Consider the following 20391-nt stretch of genomic DNA (forward strand, 5'->3'; position numbering starts at 1 on the left):
TATATCCCTTTTAGGATCTTTGGCCTGCCACACTCTCTTATTTCATTATGCTGTTTCATTAGTGTAGTACAGTGGTTCCCAAACTTGGCAACTTTAAGACTTGTGGACTTCAACTCCCAGCTGGAGAATTCTGGGAGTTGAAGTCCACAAGTCTTAAAGTTGCCAAGTTTGGGAACCACTGGTGTAGTAGTTGGGAGGGGGGAATAGAAAGAGTAGAATTGTGGAATGTGTTGTTGTCATTCTTTTCTAGAAGCCAAGGCTATCTTTTGTCTCTGCACCTCTGCACCTGACCGAAACCAGCTAGGTGGAGATGTCAGCTTGGAAGAAGAAGATTGGACCATGTGATGGATTTGTGGGTGTGGGGACAAGATCATGAACTTTCAACTGGGTGGGAATCTTAGGTAACTTCCAGAATTGGGATTCCACAGGTGTGCCAAGATGCCTGACTTATTAAATTGGAACTTTAAGGATCGTTTTGCCTTGGACTCTGATTTAATTCTGCATGATACTTTGAATGCTGACACAATGGTAAACCAATTCTGAAACTCTTCCCAAGGAAACTGCAGCGACTTGTTTATACAGTCATCAGCAGACAAGACTGGCTCAGAGGAAAACATTCCCATACAATCTTATTTGGAGGCTTTAATGCAGGTACATTGGAACTACCTTGGAACTACAGCCCACACCTATGCCACTCAGTCCCAGCAACCTATGCCTGCAAAGGATTCCATGTGCTTCTTTCCAGGAAACTGTTTTCAAATATTTTGAAATCATGCTTTTCCTTCTCTTTTAATATGAAAGATAATGCATACTCCAGCTTCTGTAGCAATCAATCACTTTTTGTAACATGTAATGTATTGTCTGATTTTATTCAAATAAAAATATTTTATTCTTCAAGTTTTCTTGATCAAATACTGGAAAAAAATTAGCAACACATCTGAGACCATATACACAAGAGATGGAAACTGGATTTTCTTCCAAGTGGGTGGTAAACTGGATCACTTTCAATGATATTTTATGGACTTCTGTTCTTTTTTGCGGGGTGGGTGGGGGGTGGGAGCCAAACACACAAACTACTCTGTTCAGATCTCCTATGGAAATAAGTAGTTCGTCTGCTCAGTAAATGCCATAGGTGGGTTCATCACTGTCCCTGTACCTGTCTAGGTACCTCAGGGGCTGACGGTGTGGATATTTTTTCTGGGGAGGATGATATTTGGGTGGCTGAACAAAGTCAAACACTGGTTCCTTCATGTCTATAAAAGAAAGAGAGAATGTTAGCACTTCTCAACAATTACAAACATAACCTCTGACCTTAAGATTCTTATCTCAATGGTTGACCAATTAATGGCTCATTGGTTTTCTATCTTTTAACTGTCATGATCTGCAGTATTTTCACTGTGCCCTGAAAAAGCATATGCTTCCTTCTCTTCTAATAAAGTGCCTCTATGTTTCCTGCAGCGTAGAGGCCGTCCAGGCCAAAAATGGAGTGTGGGGGTGTCTCGTGCGGGCCCCCCCAGGCCCCGTTTTGGCTGGTGGAGTACTGCAGGAGGCGTCTGTCCCGTTTCCCCCCTTTCCCCTGGCCAGTCCATGGAGAACTACAATGCTGATCCGGCCCGCAAAGAAATCCAGTTTGACACCCCTCCTCTAAATAAAACCACTGGGGGCCTGGAAGCTGCACCAACCAATAGAATATGACTTAAAATACTAAGACTATTGAGTAGTACAACACTCAATAGTCTTAGTATTTCAAAAAGCAAAATAGTTTCAAGCTAAAGTTACGGCTGGAACTTTGAAACAGAATAGGAAGAGTATTAAACTTTTCAACTTTGGTGTTGGAGAAGACTCCTAAGTACACTGTGGACAGGCAAGAAAACAAACAAATGGGTTGTCAAAAAATTAATCCAGGGTTCCCACTTGAGCTACAAATGACCAGGTTCAAATTATCCTATTTCAGACACATTATGTGGAGACTTAACACTCGGCAGAAGGTGTTAATGCTGGGAAAGGAGGAAGGAAAAAGAAGAGGAAAACAACCAGCAATAAAATAAACTGTTCAGTTACAGTTGTGATGTTTGCATTATTGGAGGACTTGAAAGACAGATCATCAGGGAGAATATTGATGTGTGTGGTTACTAACCTGATGGCACATAATAAATCAATCATTACTACTAAAAACCTGATGGCACATAATAAATCAATCATTACTACTAAAAACCTGTAATACATACAGGGGGACTTTCTTTATAATTTCACAGGATCTGCCACTGAAATAGCAATAGATATCCCTCAAATTTACCATGCAACTAACAAGGGAATAAAGGGAACTTAATCCAGTGTGATTGCTTAGACTTAAAGGATTTGTCCGTGATGTTTTCTTGCTAGGTGTAAGGACATGATTTACCATTGCCTTTCCAGGGATGTTTCCTTCCAACTTTCTAATCTGATCTACAGGCTCAGAAATTCCCTGGTGATTTTCTGTCCAAATATAAGCCAGTTACGGCCCTGCTTAACATTTGAGCATTGATAGAATGAGTCTCATGCTGAATCTGGAAAGATTTTTACACTGGAGCTCTGTTGTGGCCCAGCAGGAGCCGTTGGAGCTGCAAACAGACTCTGTCAGCGAGGGGCCTTATGATTTGGCTCTGGAAGAGGTGGAGGACCCTAGACAGGGTTCCGACTCCGAGCAGGGCGCAGAGAGGCTGATTGGCCACCAGGAGGCGCCTGAGGCATGGAGCAGCAGTGAAAGCCGAAGTGAGTGTGCTCCTGACGTCATGCCTTGGAATAGTGATGAGGAGACAAGGGAGATGGTCCTGGATGCAACATCGACGGAGAGAACAGCTACGCAGTTACAAAAGATAATTGGACCCAGGTAGTTGTAATTAGGCTCCTCTCAAGATTGTATTTAAGGAGAGACTCTGGGAGGAGTCTGGTTTGCAGGATTCAACTTCATTCTTAACGCTGGAGAAACTGTTAACTGTCTCTGTCGAAGTCTGAGTTGCTGCCAAGGTTCTTAACTGTTTGTTATGCTTGTGCTTTCAGCCATCGAGATTTATGTTTCCTGCTAATAAAGTGCTGTGGAATTCCAGCTAAGCTTGTCTCGGCATTCGTTACTGGATGGAGGAGGGGGTCAAAACAAGCTCCTAGAAGTCTTAGGAATAAGATGCTCAACGACTCCCCCCAGCACCCCATTAAACATGGCTCCCACTTGCAGTTTCTATTCCATGCATATTTACCACATGCTAAATTATGAGTACATTTGCAAGTTCTCTGCCATACTATTTCAGTGCCAATTACACAAAACAGGCTCTATAAAAGAGTGACAGATCAAGGAATTTTTTTTTGAAGAGGAAGCTTCCAGTTTCTATCAATTTTGGGTTTAAACTACAGCTTCCACCCCACTCCCACCCAATTATATGGTTTTTTTGGGGGGGATAACAAAAGTCCCATTTCCTTTCAACCCTAAATAAAATGCAAAATTGACGATATTTTACATGTGATCCATTACTTACTAAGAAGCTCATAAAAGATGTTTGTAACAGACGTATCCCACTCGCATTGAAAAAACGCCAGTCCTGCTGGTGTCATGTCACTCTGATGCTTCTTGTAGAAGTCAAATGTTTTGAAGGTTCTCATTCTGAGGCTGTGACTGAAGAAATGAAAATACAAATGCAATGGGTTTTTGTTTTGTAATCTCTTCATCTATTACTAGCCCCTGTTCAAACATCAATTTTTGAACTCTTAAATTGAAAATATAGAAGTGCTATGTGTTGAGCACTGTTTTCCCCCCTAGAAATCATATTTTAAGGAGAGTGAAAGTGAGAAAAAAACAATTCAAAACTGATTTAAATTTTAAACAGGTATAAACATGAGGTTCCTGGAATGAGAGAATTATATCCAATTCTCCTCTAACAGCTTCTTATAAGCAGTTTTATCTTGACTTTGTTCCCTCTGCCTTCCATTGTTCATTCATTGTACAGCCATTTAAAAAACAGAGCTTAGTGAGCATCAACACCTGTATCCCACTCTATCTGTGGGCATCACACTGGGAGACCCCAGAGTTACTTAATATAACTACAGGCCATATGCTGATTTCTACCCAAAAAATCAGCCTAAAGTGTTGTGTATACATACTACTGTCCAATAAGAAGGCTTCAACATTTAAAGCCATTTGGCTAGTTGTTCTTGTTTTCAAGTTGTGCTATGTCTGGTTTTTTGTTTTTCTGCTGAACTGAGCTGTTTTAAATTCTTAATATTAAATGTCTCTGGAGATTCAGTCATGCAGGTAATGGCTGTCCCAAAGATGCTTTTTCAAGAGGCAATTGGACGTCCTGATTTTTCTTTGAAGACATTTCGTTTCTCATCCAAGAAGCTTCTTCAGCTCTGACTGAATGGCTCTGACACCATCCAGTCAGAGTTGAAGAAGCTTCTTGGATGAGAAGAGAAACGTTTTCAAAGAAAAAAACAGAAAGTCCAGTTGCCTCTTGAAAAAGCACCTTTGGTTCTTAATATTTAAAAGAATCTTAAACTGATCAGTTTTCCTTCCTACACCTGTCACCTCCTGAGATAAGATGTAACATTCCAATACAAATTTTCTTTCATCATTATATGGATAACGTGAAGAGTTACCATGGCATTGGCCGCACATCTTCAGTAAAATCAATTGGCTGGTCCTGTTTGAATAGAAGGAAAACATAGCGATGGTATCCTGTTCCTCTGGCTGGAAATGCAGGGAAATAATGGCAGATTTCTTGCCCTGCCTCTATTTGGTTGCCTGGAATGTTTCCCCTGTTGATATAAAACAGGATCCAAACATGTTGGCCTGACATCATTCCCCTGAACAAACAAAGAATTCATTCTACAGCCACCAAAGGATAGAATTACAGTTTATCTCGGGGAAGTTGGAGCTATTCCAATGAGGATAATAATAATAAAGGTTAGCAAGATCCCTTGCAAAACTGTTTTGCTGCTTGGCAAAAGCTGCTAGCAATTTAACTGGGTAGTGTACAGTGCTGGGGAAACTCTGAGCTCAGGGTCTAAAAGATCCCTCAGAGTCTTGGATCCCTCAGGGTCTTTTAAGTTTACTAGGTGGAGTGCTGTTGGATTCCAAGGATCTCATCTCTGTTCTAACCAGTATTACATTATAGGGCATGTCTCAGAAATCAATGCAATCCTCAGGGTTCTGTCAACTTCACAAGAATTCCTGATTAGCCAATTCAAAGCTGTAAAGTTTACTGAAGGTCAGACAGCTTTCCGCCAACTTTAAGATGTATGGATTTTAAATTCCCCAGATTCTCAGCTGTGGCCACACAGAGAATTCTAAGACTTGGAAACCTCACATTCAGAAGGCATCCTCTCTGGGGAAGGTTGAGGTTAAGAATTTGGAAGGCCCTTCCAAATTCTTCCTTCTAATATTTTTCTTCCTTTTTTTTTTTTGCAATACAGACCATCTTGTTAAGGTTAGTTTTGCAATACAGACCATCTTGTTAGGGTCTCTAGTTCCATATATTCCCCCCCCCCTTTTTGTCTTATGAGGGAAAATAAATCTCTCATATATAATCTTTGGCAGAGTAATACACAGGTTAAAATGGCCTTATATTACATATAATATTTTTTGATAGATATTAATAGATGAAAGAGCCAACGTGGGATAATGATTAAAGAGCATGACTGGGATAAGGGAGATCCAGATCAGTGGTGGGTTTCAAAACTTTTTAGAACCTCTTCTGTAGGGGTGGCCTGCTTTGTGGGAGTGGCTTGCCGGCCATGTGATCAGGTGGGAGTGGCTTGCTGGCCATGTGACTGGGTGGGAGTGGCTTGGCAGTCATGTGGCTAGGTGGGCGTGACCAATTTGTAAAATGTGGTGAAACTCACCTAACAATGCTCTTGCTTAACAACCAAAATGTTGGCTCAGAAACGCTGGCATTTGAAGCACGCAAGTCTTAAAGCTATCAAGTTACAAGACGCTTGCACCCCTAACCCTTTAGAAAAAAAACCCCAGGGGTGTTCAAACTTGACAGCTTTAAGACTTGTGGACTTCAACTCCCAGAATTCCTCCTCTCACTCTTCATCTTGATGATGTGCGGACGGGTGGGGGGAGGGAGCTGGAACCAGTACTAAAGGGCACTGTAGATTTGTGGAACCTCTTCCATAGAAGAGGTTAGAACTGGCAGGAACCAACCCCTGATCCAGATTCAAGTCCTCATTCATCTATAGAGGAAATTCTTTATGCAAAGGTAATATGACAAACTATTCCATGCATATCATCACAATCTCCTTAGAGGAAAGGTAGAATGCACATGTAAGAAGTATGCATCAAGACTAATATGGGGAGAACCTCTCACCTTCCAGATACTGCTGATTATCAAGGGCACACTTCTAACAGTATATGCTGCTCCATCAACAGAAGCCAATGGAGTCTGCTGATTTGAAGGCCATTGTTGGACTTGCCATAATACTGTTAGATTGTACACTGAACAGTGGAATAGGCTAGACCAGTGGTCCCCAACCTTTTTATCGCCGCGGACCAGTCAGCTTTTGATAATTTTACCGTGGCCCGCTGAGCGCGCGCAGGGGTGGGGGGGCATCTCTTCCCTGGAGCCTTTGCGCACGGCCCAGGAGCTACCATTATAACTTTCAGGCAGGCCTTCCATAAAAATAACATAGAGGTTAGTCTTTCTTCATCTTTTTTATGTCTATTAAATTTTAATAATTAAAACACTATCAGGATCTAAAGCAGGGGTGTCAAACTCGATATCATTGAGGACCATATCAGGATTGTGTTTGACCCTGTGGGGCTGGGTTGGGCGTGGTCAATTTGACATCACTCGTGTTGTGGCCTGAGTGCTCTGGTTCTCCAGGAAGAGGACGGACACCCCGAACGCCATCACCGCCAAGAGCTGCAATTTAGGCGGCAACATAATCCGGAGCAGCCCCATCGGCGGCTGCAGCAGCAGCAGCAGCAGTCGCCGTCACCGCCACCTCTCTGGTCCCACACATCCGCCCGGAGATCACGACATGACGCGGGGCACTGACAGGGGAGGCTGGGTTGGTGGTGGTGGTGGTGGTGGTTCGGGGAACAGCCTCTGCGGGAGACAAAAACGGCGGCCGCAGACGAGCCAGGGGAAAGCCCGGCGCCGGCGAGAGCTCGCGGGGAAGAGGGGGGGAGGAAACAACCACCTGGGCTTCTCACATAGATTAGATTTATTTTTTATTAATATTTGTAGGCCGCCCTTTTCCCTGAGGGGACTCAGGGCGGCTCACATAAAATCGGGGAAGGGGAGATACAGACATTAAGATAAGACATATAATAAAATAATAAACAACATACATTCATCATTCGGGAGGGGAACTATCCTTGTCCCCAGGCCTGACGGGCGAGCCAGTTCTTCAAGGCTGTGCGGAAGGCCTGGACGGTGGCGAGGGTGCGAATCTCTACGGGGAGCTCGTTCCAAAGGGTCGGGGCTACTACTGAGAAGGCCCTCCTCCTTGTAGTTGCCAGCCGACACTGGCTGGCCGATGGTATACGGAGGAGGCCTAATCTATGTGATCTTATTGGTCGCAGGGATGTAATTGGCAGAAGGCGGTCTCTCAAGTATCCAGATCCACTGCCATGTAGGGCTTTATGGGTGACTAATAGCACCTTGAAGCGCATCCGGAGATCGACAGGTAGCCAGCGCAGCTCGCGGAGGATAGGTGTTATGCGGGTGAACCGAGGTGCACCCACAATCACTCGCGCGGCCGCATTCTGTACTAGCTGAAGTCGCCGGATGCTCTTCAAGGGCAGCCCCATGTAGAGCACGTTGCAGTATTCCAGCCTAGAGGTCACAAGGGCCCGGGTGACTGTTGTGAGAGCCTCCCGATTCAGGTAGGGTCGCAACTGGCGCACCAGGCGAACCTGGGCGAATGCCCCCCTGGTCACAGCCATTAAATGGTGGTCAAACGATAGCTGTGAGTCCAGGAGGACTCCCAAGTTGCGAACCCTCTCTTCCTCGCAGCGAAACCTCGCGACGGCACACCCCCACCAACCGCCTCTGAGAGAGGCTCAGTCCGGTGGCCCCACTCCGCACACCGTCCCAGGCACGCGCCCGGCCACCCCAGCCACCAATTTGCGTGCGCTGCTCAGCAACTGAACGCCCGGCCTTAATTCACGCCCCTTTAGCTTACCTCCCCTACCTCGCCGACCAGCCAGAATACTGATTGGACGACGTTGTCCCGTAGGCCTAGCGACTTTCCCTTAGGCCCCCGGCCGCTGCGCGGCCCGGTGCCAGGTACTCCACGGCCCGGCACCGGTCCGCGGACCGGGGGTTGGGGACCACTGGGCTAGACCAGTGTTTCTCAACCTTAGCTTCTTTAGGTTTTGTGTACTTCAACTCCCAGAATTCCCCAGTCACCATGCTGACTGAGGAATTTTGGGAATTGAAGTCCACAAAACGTAAACTTGCTAAGGTTGAAAAACACTGGGCTAAACTAAGATTCCATCTAACAGATACATTCTGATTCTATAATAATGGGTGGATTGGGGGAAATTAGCATGATAGTACATTTGGAAACTAAATTTTGAGATTCTGTTCCATATTCCCTTTGAATATGAAAATGATGCCCTCAGTGCAGGAGTTTGGACTAGAAGACCTCCAAGGTACCTTTCAGCTCTATTATTCTGTATTCTATACAGTTCTAATACTCACACCAACCAATGGACATACTCCGAATTGCCATCAGACAGGTGCCCATCTGTACACACAAGATATACAAAACCCCAGTAAATATACAACTTATCTTACAAAATATGTCTTTATTATACTATTTTGTCTGTAGCATATTCAGTTTTTTCTTTTTTACTACAACAGTTCATTTTTCATGCTAGTATAAAAGTTTCACAATGGCTTTTTAAAAAACTGAATGACAAAGGTTGCACAATATTATATAAAGAAACATTTGACAAAATAACTCCCCCTCTCCCAGTTCTGATACATCTGTGCCACATATTAATCCTTAGTCATCCATCAGTTTTCTTCCCAGAATCATCACTAGGATAGTGAGATGGCTGATATATAGATTAATTAAATAAATGAATACAGCTATTTACTAAGAGTATTTTAATTTTAATCTATGACTCATGCGGGTTTCCAGATCTGGCAGACAATATTTTAGCAAAAGCCTGCAATGTGCCTGGACAGACAAAGCAGTAAGTGAGTTTGGATAATGGTACAATTTGATCAGCTTTGGGGGAAAAATGCAGCCTTCTTTTATGTTGCTCACAACTTTTACAAGCTTTAAAAAGTCTAGATGGATTAAAAAGAAACCCCATCTAGAACTTGCAAAATCTTCCTTTAAAATGCCCAGTCCCACCTTACAAAAGCAATTATCTAAATTAAATTGAACAACTATCTAGGCCAGGGATCCCCAAAATCTATATCTCATAGTATTTTGGTCTGTGACCGTAAATAAAGTATTATTATTATTATTCTATATCTCATCAACTCTTCCTCCATTTCAAATTGTTTATCGATTCCAAACATTATATGAAAACAATTTAATGGGTATTTTAATACTACAAACAACCTTTAACATCATCAAACATCCTCTGCCTATCTCAGATCCTTGGGAAGGTCTCAATAGGTGGATAAAAATACCAAATCCTGTCTAAACTGACTATGCAACGAACCATTATGAGAGACAACTCAAGGTTACTCCAGCCATTTATCAACTCATTGAATGGTCCCACTGACTCTGGGGGTCAATATTAACCACTTTGAGGAACCCCGATCTAGGCAGTTTTTCTTAATTATATGATTTCTGGGGTTTTTTTCCACTCTATAGACTTTTGCAGTTAAAAAGTGTCTGTTTCGGGTGCAGTAACTGGATTTTAATCAGAAGCGCCATCAAAATATGCAATGGAAAATCTGTTAAGAAATTCTATCATGTAAGAAAGTATTTCTAACATAATGGCACTTACCTAGATTAGTGAGCAACAATGTCCAAAGTGTTCCTTCCTCTGCTTCAAATGAAACTTCAGGATGATTAAAAGCCTAAACAGGAAAATATGACAATGAGTATTAAATAGCTATTCCTCACCCCTGCCCCACCATGGTCCTGAATAAAGAATTCCAACTTTAATTGTAAGCAGTCCCGAGTCACTGATGTAGTTGAGTGGTCTTAGTCAAAATAACAATAATTTGTGTTCTTAAACTTGCTCTCTTAGCTGGTCACAACTTTTACATCAGTCAACAGACATCGATATCATTTCTTAATAACTGCAGCATGGAGAATCAAAACTAATATTCTCAAGAGAGTTGGGAGTTAAAAAGGAAGATGCGGTAGAGAAAAGGTTGGGGGTAGGAACTAATTTTTGGAGCCATGGATTGCAAAAGGAAAGGTAGTAACCTCCCACCCTCACTCAAGTGAACAGAAAGTATAGTTCAAAATGTTTGGGGAATTTGGGAGGGGATTATTTTCAATCAGCATATGTACAATAACAATCTTGATGATTTTCACACCCCTTTTCTTCCATTTTAGGTTACAAAGAAGAGAAAATAACTGGTCCAAATACAAATTTCCTTACTGCATGAATTTGGGAGATTCTGTGGACAATAAAAAAGGTCATACTGCTGTTATTGATAACAGAAATCCCACCCAAACACCAATAGTATTGCAAAAACCTATCTAATTCTGTAAGATTATTCCAGACCACACAGAATTTACAAGTAAGGTTGAGTGTCAGTAATTGAAGCACCTCTTGTCATGATTATGTGATAGGTTAAGAATGTCTCATGGTCCCAGACATTTAATAGATGGTAGTAGTTTCTGCTTTACTGGTGCAACTAATAATTTTTTTCTTCACAAAAAACAATTCATTACTTATTTTTAGCATTTGTCTGCATGTAGTTGAAAACTGCTCTAGGTATTGTACTAGAAAAATAGTACACAGACATTTAATAAGTGGAAGTTAAAGTTATATTCACTTTACAGGTAATCCTCACCGATGCAATTGAGACTGGAAATTGCATTGCTAAGTGACCCAATCGTAAAATAAAACATCACTGATATCAGTTCCCGTTGTGATCATTAAGCAAATAACCATACATTGTTAAGCACAATGTTATGTTGATCAAATGGTGGGGAAGGTCACAAAAGGTGATCACATGACTGCAGGAAAATGACCATTGTAAATCCATGCTGGTTGCCAAATACCCAAATTGTGATTAGGTAATTGTGACAGCCACATCCTCTAGGATCAATCATGGCCCCTTTCTCAGCATTATTGTAACTTTGAACAGCTGCTGAACAAGTGGTCAGTAAGTAAGGATTAGCTGTAGTTAATCTGACAAAGAGAGCACTACAGGTATCTTGGATTATAATTACTCCTATTTACTAGGCGTTACATCGTAGAATTAATTTATAGTGAATTTGATTTCATGCATCTTAACGCTAACAATTGTAACCCTGCAAGGTGGGAATTCCACTGGCAGAGCACTATATTAGTACATAGAGAACATATAACTATTAAAGTGTTTAGAGTAATGACATATTCATCAGGCACAATTTTGTAAAATGTTACAGGAAATTTACTTTAGTGTCTTATACGTAATACATAATCAGCAGACAAACCAAAACCAAAAAAAGGATGTACATTATCTCAAAGCTCCTACTCTTGTATAATACCTCTGTGGGAGTAACCACATTTCCATAATAAACTGGCATAACATAATTCTCATCCTGGTTATATTCCACTTTTAGAAGCACTCTGGGAACAAACATAGCATTATCAAACAAATCCCGGTACAGTCCATGGTGTTCTGCTAATCGTTGCTTGTGATATGGGCCACTGGTTCTTTCCCATTCAGCTTTGACGTCATCTAGTGGAATCTGCACTGCAAGCAGAAACAAAATAAGCAAAATGGATGAATGCTTGCGAATGCAAAAGAAATAAATGTTGGGAGAGTGGTTACTAACATACATGTTTTGAGCCAGGATGCCTTTTCCAGTTCTGGATTAGATAAATTTTGTTTCCTAAAAGCCTTTCTCTCTTTATATATGTTTTTTCGTGATAGTGGAAGACTGGGCAGACCAATGTCGATCTTTGCCTCTTCATCTAAGATTTAAAAGAAAAGAGATTATGCAAAATAAATCTTGTAGCTTTCTATACAATATACTGATGGACAACCCATAACTATTTGTTTAAATAACATGTGTTAAAGGTGAAAATAACAATTTATTTTCTATCTTAGAATATGTAGAAAGTGCCTGTTGTAGACTTAGAATCTCTGATTTCTAGAACTCTTAAGGTTGCAGAATTTATTACAAGTTAAAGGGAGAAGAAATCAGTGCATTTTTCTAATAAAGATGCCTTGCTTTTTGAACAGAAACAATTGTTCTGTTTCACTTTCAAGATATAATTATAAAAGCCAAATCTTCAACTTTATTTTTATACTTTCCTGTTCACTTTCTCAACAGCATTGTACATTATAATTTTATGTTTATTCAAAAATATGTTCTATCACGGTCAATAAAATGTATAAGTATATAAAATGCATGATGCCTTTGGGAAAAATATTAAACTATTTGATCAAAGCTACTGGAAGGGGAAGAAACTTGGGCTGGGATTTTGTGCCCTTTGATGGTCAATACCTTCCTCTGGAGTGATGAATTTCTTATACGTTCGCCACCAAGGAGTTTTTTTACTTTCTTTTTCTGCTACCTTAAAATAGCGAGTAAAAACACGATATTTTTCCAGTGCTTCCAAATTACTAACGTCAATGTCTTCATTAGGCATTGGTCCCAGAGGTACACCCAGTTTGCAGAGGACAGCTAAAACAAAAACATAAAACAAAATAATTTGTATTTATGTAACAAATTATCCAATCGGATCAAAAACACAGTAGGCTAGCTCTTCATTTGGGCTTCTCCTACTCAAATGTAACCATCCCACAATGGACACAGGAGCAAAATGAAGAAAAAAGACTGCAAAAGCAGATCATTATATTAAAATGTACATTTAATTTACATGTTTAAATTGTTGGACCTAAATGCAGTATGGAAAAAGGTGAAAGAACCAAACATTTCATTTCTACGTTTATCTGTTAACTGTATGCAATATAATATAGCACCAAAACATACCATCATTTTTTTCTGTCTCTCCATTTGCAAAAGTACAAAAACTATTTCCAAGATGGTTTTTTTAAAAAAAAGTAGTTAGTAACTGTACTCTTCTTCTAAAATGAAAATTAGATATTTCTATTTCTATTTCTTAAATTTATAGGCCGCCCAATCCCGGGGGACTCCGAGAGTCACATAAGTCAAATAAGACATAGCAGATTAAAAGAAACACAACATGCACCCAGTATAAGCGGGGCTGGACCTCAGTCAAGGGGTCAACAGCCCCAGGCCTGCCGGAATAGCAAGGTTTTGATAGCTTTTTGGAAGGCCATGAGAGTGGGTAGGGTCCGGATCTCTGGGGATAGCTCATTTCATAGGGCCGGAGAGGCAACAGAGAAGGTCCTACTCCAAGACGTCGCCAGCCGACATTGTCCAGCTGATGGCACCTGGAGAAGGCCCATCCTGTGCGATCTTATCGGTCTTAGGGAGGTGTGTGGCAGAAGACGGTCTCGTAGATATCCGGGTCCTAGGCCATGTAGGGCTTTAAAGGTAATAACCAGCACCTTGAATCGTGCTCGGAGACCAATAGGGAGCCAGTGCAACTCGCGGAGGATAGGTGTAGTGTGGGTGGGTGCTCGCGCGGCTGCATTCTGGACTAATTGTACTCTCCGAACACTTTTCAGGGGCAGCCCCATGTAGAGCGCATTACAGTAATCCACGAGGGCGTGAGTGACTGTTCGCAGTGCCTCCCAGTCCAAATAGGGCCGCAACTGGTGCACCAGGCGAACCTGGGCAAAGGCCCTCCTGGTCACAGCCGACAGGTGATGTTCCAACGTCAGCTGCGGATCCAGGAGGACCCCCAAGTTGCGGACCCTCTCTGAGGGGAGCAAATTTTCTCCTCCCAGGCTTAAGGACGGACTAGCTAGACTGTCCTTAGGGGGCAACATCCACAGCCACTCGGTCTTGTCAGGATTGAGTGCAAGTTTGTTCACTACCATCCAGACCCTAACAGCTTCCAGGCACTGGCACATCACTTCCACCGCTACGCTGAGTTGGCACGGAGCGGACAGATACAACTGTGTGACGTCCGCGTACTGGTGGTATTTAATCCCATGCCAGCGAATGATCTCACCCAGTGGCTTCATGTAGATATTAAATAGGAGGGGGGACAGGACCGACCCCTGCGGCACTCCATAATTAAGGGGCCTAGGAGTCGACCTCTGCCCTCCAACCAACAACGACTGCGACCTGTCGGAGAGGTAAGAGGAGAACCATCGTAAAATGGTGCCTCCCACTCCCACCACTTCCAGCCGTCGCAGAAGGATACCATGGTCGATGGTATCGAAAGCCGCTGAGGTGTCAAGGAGCACTAGGATAGAGGAATGTCCTCTCTCCCTGGCCCGCCAGAGATCATTGGTCAGTGCAACCAAAGCGGTTTCGGTGCAGTAACCAGGCCTGAAACCAGACTGAAAAGAGTCTAGATAATCTGCTTCATCCAAGGTCCGTCGGAGTTGGAGGGCCACCACCTTCTCAACAACCTTCCCTAAAAAAGGGAGGTTGGAGACTGGACAATAGTTTTTAAGAATAGGTGAGTCCAGAGAAGGCTTCTTGAGGAGGGGTCTTACCACCGCCTCCTTCAGAGGTTGTGGAAAAGATCCCTCCCGCAAGGAAGCGTTCGTAGTTCTCTGGAGCCAGCCTTGTGTTACCTCCCTGCTGGTTGAAACCAGCCAAGAGGGACACAGATCCAGTAAACAGGTGGAGGCACTCATCACTCCCATGACCTTGTCCACTTCATCAGGGGTGGCAAGCTGAAACTCATTCCAGGAAGTCTGAGCAAGACCCTTCCTCGGCATCTCCGCTGGTTCTGTCAAAATGGGGTCAAGGTCTGTCCGAATCTGAGCGATTTTGTCCGACAGAAACTGAGCAAACTCCTCAGCACGTCCCTGTAAGGCATCCCTCATTTCCCCCCCTTTCAGGAGGGAACGGGTTATCCTAAACAGGGCAGCTGGGCGAGATTCTGCGGACGCAATAAGAGCAGAAAAATGTGCACATTTTGCCGCCCGTATCGCCACTAAATAAGTCCTAATAAAGGCTCTTAGTAGTGTTCGGTCGGATTCGGAGTTGCTAGCCCTCCAGTGTTGCTCTAAGCGTCCCTTTTGGCGCTTCATCTGCCGGAGTTCCTCGGTAAACCAAGGTGCCCTCCTGGATCCACTGCCACGGAGAGGCCGCAAAGGCGCAATCCAGTCTAGCGCCTCAGTCGCCGCTGTATTCCAGGCGGCAACCAAGGACTCTGTTGGATTGTGGGCAAGAGAGTCAGGTATCTCCCCAAGCTCCTTCTGAAATCCCAGCGGGTCCATCAGGTGCCTGGGACGGAACCACTTAATCGGTTCCACCTCCCTGCAGTGGGGGAGTAGCTTCCGAAAATCAAGCCTCAACAGGAAGTAATCTGACCATGACAAGGGCGAGATCTCTATTCCCCTTAACTCAAGATCATGTCTCCACTGCCCTGAGAGAAATACTAGGTCGAGTGTGTATCGCGAGTCGGACCCTGAATTACCTGGGTCAAGTCCATGGTTGTCATGGAAGCCATGAACTCCTGGGCCCCATCAGAGTGTTCGTCTAGGGACTGCAGGTTGAAGTCCCCCAGTACTATCAGTCTGGGGAACTAAACCGCCAACCCGGCTACTGACTCCAGGAGCACAGGCAGGGCTGTTGTGACACAGCTGGGAGGTAGGTACGTCAAAAGCAAGACTCCTCCCTCATGGCCCAGCCAGGTTTCAGTAATACATGCCAGGTCTGCCCCCTCATCAAGTATTAAGTCCCGGACGAGGGGAGCTTTATGAATCACAGACCTGGCATTTAGCAGCAACAACCTGAGACCAGGGCCCTGGCTTCTCTTGCCACCAGGTCCTTGAGTTGAGCTTGCAGGGCCAGAACAAGGGATCGCTGTGACGTAGCGAGCCCTCCTTCCCCGGTAATGGCTACCCTGTAGCTCCCGTCATACCTGCCCCTCCCCATCATGACCAGGATGCTCTGGCCCGCCCCCATCCCCGTAGACTCCCCCTCCCATGGCCCCCGCTTTTCCCGGCAGGCCGCATCTATCATTCATATTAGGACGAGAGGTAGGCCTGGGCCCCCTACCACTTCTGCTTATGCACTCAGTGGAGGGGGCACCAGGCTGCGCCCTCGGTCCTCTCATGTATACCCACAGTCACTCTCTCATACATACCCCACTATGGTCAATTAAAAACGTACAAAAATACAATAGCAAAATAATATAAAATTAGTTAAAATTAAGTGGGTTCATTCATCAACAATCACACCATACACACTCCATCCACAGAAAATTGCGCAGATCTTAAAATTCCACTCAAGCGGGTTCGTGCAGATATGGAGGTCGGAACCAATGATGATGAAAGGAGGAGAGTTCCTCAGTCCCTCTCCCCTCTTGTAAGTCCGGAAAATGCAAAAGGGGGGCCAAGGGCCCAGAGTCTAAGATGGCTGGACTGGTTTCCAGGGGGGGGGGGGGGAATAGGCGCCAGTTTGAAACAGATGGCAAGTTCACGGCCTCGTCCCTCCCGCTTCTCATCGTTGACCCAAAAGAGGCGCTGTCGAAGATGGTCCCCCTGAGGGAGCAGCAGATAGCGCTGGCCGCACTGACTGTAGTGAAGAGTGAACAATGTACCAGGCAGCAGAGAACCAGGCAGCACGAACGCCCCGCAGCGGCAACAACCAAGTAAAAGAAGGCCGCACCAAGAGAGAAGGAGGGGGGGAGGCCTAGAAGAACTGCGGCAGCAGCAAAGACCAGCCGCCCAGTCCTGGCCCAAATTGCTGCAGCGACTCACCGCCCCCTCCTCGGGGCGAGGCGCAGACCACCACTCTGACAACACCCAGCCCAGGTCCAGCAGGCCCAGCACAGGTCAAAAACCTCTCTCCAGCAGCACAACCGAAAGCATAGCCGAAAGGCACTTGCCGCCCGAGCACCGCCACCGTCCGTGGAACGCCACCGTCCGTGGTCGCTGCCAGTCACCAAGGAGGTATAAAAGCACAGGAACGCCATCCAGAGGCCGCCCGAAAGCGACCCCCTCCAGATAATTGCTTCCCTGGCTTGTCAGGTCAATCTCTTGCAGGGACTCCTCTTTTTTAAAATCCGGAAACTCAGTCCCGAGAATTTGTTTGTCCTTTGCTCCTCGCAAGCCCGAGCGTTTAGGTCGGGCAGCCATTTTCCCTTTATCTTTATATCTGTATCTACATTTAGTTTATTGGAAATATAGATATACAATGAGTGATCTCAGAATACCTAATTCTAGGTAAAAATAATAATAGACTGTTAACATTAGAGGGCCATGACATACATTTAGGATGGCACACATTCCTGTGGTACAGGAAAGAGGTAACACATCAATATTTTCAGAGGCACTTTATAAGACAGGTGTTATTAGAAATATGGAATAAATTCAAGAGGAAAATTTACAGCAAGGTTCTGATTTGGCTATCAACATTAGAAGCGTTAGTGCACCCAAATCTTATTAATCGGGGAAAACAGCTCACCTATAAAGATATAATAGACAAAAAAGGAGATTAAGATCGAGGTAGGAGCTAAAAGAGTAAAGAGTTAGAATTGGAATGGTGGTCCTATTTTCAAATCCAACCACGTTACTTGAAAGTTATGAAAGAATGGGGCATTAATAGGGAGTTGATAGCAATAGATAAGATCCTTTTGGGGACAAATGATAAATTGATAAAGACTTACAAATTTTTTATTGGAATATAAAATGGAAGAAAAGCAGATTAAGGAGACAATGGTAGCATGGGCGATAAACTTTGGCTACAATATACATCTAGAAAAATGGCAAGAACTATGGGAAAGGAATAGGAAAATAACATTGGCAATACCGTATAAAGAAAACATATATAAAATGTTTTATAGGTGGCATCTCCCACCTGCGAGAATAGCCAAAATGTTAAGAAATTTAGCGCAAAATTGTTGGAAATGTGATTATTAATCAGGCATGTACTACCATATGTGGTGGTCGTGCCAAAAAACAAAAAAATATTGGTGGAAAATTCAAAGGTGGCTGATAAGAGATAATCAAAGAGGAAATAGAATTCAAACCAAAACTATTTCTTTGGGGAATCATAAATGATAAACATAACAAAGGGGTAATCTACTTAATAATGCCTATTATTATGGCAGCAAGAATGGTCTTTACCCAAAACTGGAAAAACAGGGAAATTCCACAAGAAAAGGAAGTAATTAGGAAAATTCTGATTTGTGTTGAAATGGATAAATTGATGTGGGAATTGAAGAACAAAGATGAATCAGAATATTATAAGATCGGTATACCATCGCTAAATTTTATCGATGATTGGAACAAAAAAGGAAAGATCCAAAATAAGCAATGACTAAGATTTATAGAATTGAGATTAGAATTATGTATGAAATCATAACAGTGAAAATGTATAAGACAAGAACAAAGCAACATGGATGAAAATACAATATCCTTATATTTGTAAATACTGAATTGACCAACTATAAAGAAGCATGGTGGTTATATTTAACTTTATATTCTAGTATGTATGGCAAAGACATTGCCAGGATGGTTACACTATGTCCAATGTTTTAATGTGTTAATAAAAAACTTTTAAATAAAAAACACCTAACCATTAAAACAATATATTTTAGCTGCAATCAAAATCAATACAATGTTTATACACATAAAAAGGCACCAATACTACTAGTCACTTTTAATAATCTGTTTTATGTTAGTTTCCAAATACTGCATCCAAAACAAATACAGAGTTATTAATGACATAACTACTGTTCTATTCAAACTGGGATCAATCCTTCCTGGGCATTGTTGAGAAACATTTTACAGAATGAAAAAACGATATATCCCTAGCCAATCTCTTCATACAAGTTGAGAGCAATGTCTTCATTTCAAAAGTGATTTTGAAGAAATGCCTTGGCCCACATGCATCCAACACCTTTCTAGCCTTTATTAAAATGACTGCATTAAAAAAATGCTTTACAGATCCACCTTTCAGAGCAAATTTTTTGCACAGAAGCATTAAAAAACCCAACAAATTAATAGCAGAGATGTGCACCACTGGTGCAAGGTTTAAACCACAGCTACCAAAATATTTTCAATCTTGGTGGCCTATTATTGTATGATTGTCCGAGTATCTGCAGTTCAGAGAGCATAAACCTAGCAGAACCTTACAAGTTAAGATGCATACTATGCTTGCAGAAAAACCTAAATCCATCCAACTCTAAATGAAGAGACCACTATTCCTGGGGTGTTTCAACAAAGCCCATAAAGGTGATATCAACATTCCAGACACAGGGATGCACTGGAATATAAGAGCTGAAAAAGCTTCTTGGATGAGAAGCGAAACGTCTTCAAAGAAAAACAAGACAGTCCAGTTGCCTCTTAAAAAAACCATCTTTTGGGACAACCATGAGAGCTGGATGACTGAGAATCTCCATCTGCGCTGGAATATAATGGAACAAAATTTAACAGGAGGAATGGTCAGAGGTGGACTTCTAAAGTGCAAAATGAACGTGGGGAAGCCCGTTTCAGGAAGCGCTAAAAGATCACCGGGGAAAAATACCCCAATTTTCTCTCCCATTCTAGCATCACTCACCAGTAGTACTAAAACTTCTGCTCTTCCGGAATCCGCGCAGGGCGACGTTTAGAACGGGCGCCGCCATTTTTGCAGGTTCTTAGGTTCCCTCTCTTGGAAAGGGTCCTTCAGCGCGCTATTGGCGCATAGGAGTGACGTCACACCGAAGTCGTTCCCCGAGTGCCCGCAAAGGTTTTTTTAAAAAATATTTTAATTCTTTTAATAATTTTTCTAAGCGTCCGCTTCATCTGCCGATTCGTAAAGTCGTATGCTATAACAAGCAGCGTGTTTCTTTTAAAATTAGCTGATTTTCCACTGAGGCTATTGTACAGCAAATGTAGTTAATTAAAATGAGGATTGTCAGTCAAGAGCAAAATGAACAAATGTATAAACACACACAGAGAACTCCCTGTAATAATTAGTTTTATTCTTTTAGAATTTTCATATGACAACTTTGCTACTTTGTTGGGGAGATAAGGATCACTTTACAGTATAAATTTTACAAATATTATCTAATGAACAAGTCAAGCGGATGCCGTTGGTGGCACTTAACAAAATAGTTAAATAGCCATGGTCTTCTTTCATTCTGATCAAATTGTAGGCTCAAGTCTACTGGTTTTTTCCCCCCATACCTGCCTTCTTAAGGTAATTCAGCAGGTCTGAAATAAG

The 20391-nt window shown here is 42.9% G+C and overlaps 1 protein-coding gene across 1 annotated transcript; it reads right to left on the reverse strand.

The window, feature by feature from the left end:
- Nucleotides 1–850: 850 nt before the first annotated feature.
- MRPL38 (mitochondrial ribosomal protein L38) lies at nucleotides 851–19853 on the reverse strand. The gene is made up of 9 exons (XM_032211088.1): nucleotides 19744–19853; nucleotides 12628–12807; nucleotides 11957–12091; nucleotides 11662–11870; nucleotides 9956–10028; nucleotides 8685–8730; nucleotides 4627–4785; nucleotides 3510–3646; nucleotides 851–1253 (listed from the first exon to the last, which is right to left on the reverse strand). Exons 1-9 carry the CDS (start codon nucleotides 19808–19810, stop codon nucleotides 1117–1119), a joined length of 1143 nt encoding a protein of 380 aa, XP_032066979.1. The 5' UTR covers nucleotides 19811–19853; the 3' UTR covers nucleotides 851–1116.
- Nucleotides 19854–20391: the final 538 nt, after the last annotated feature.

The sequence above is a fragment of the Thamnophis elegans genome, chromosome 2 (genome assembly GCF_009769535.1).
Source record: "Thamnophis elegans isolate rThaEle1 chromosome 2, rThaEle1.pri, whole genome shotgun sequence".
Classification (NCBI taxonomy): domain Eukaryota; kingdom Metazoa; phylum Chordata; class Lepidosauria; order Squamata; family Colubridae; genus Thamnophis; species Thamnophis elegans.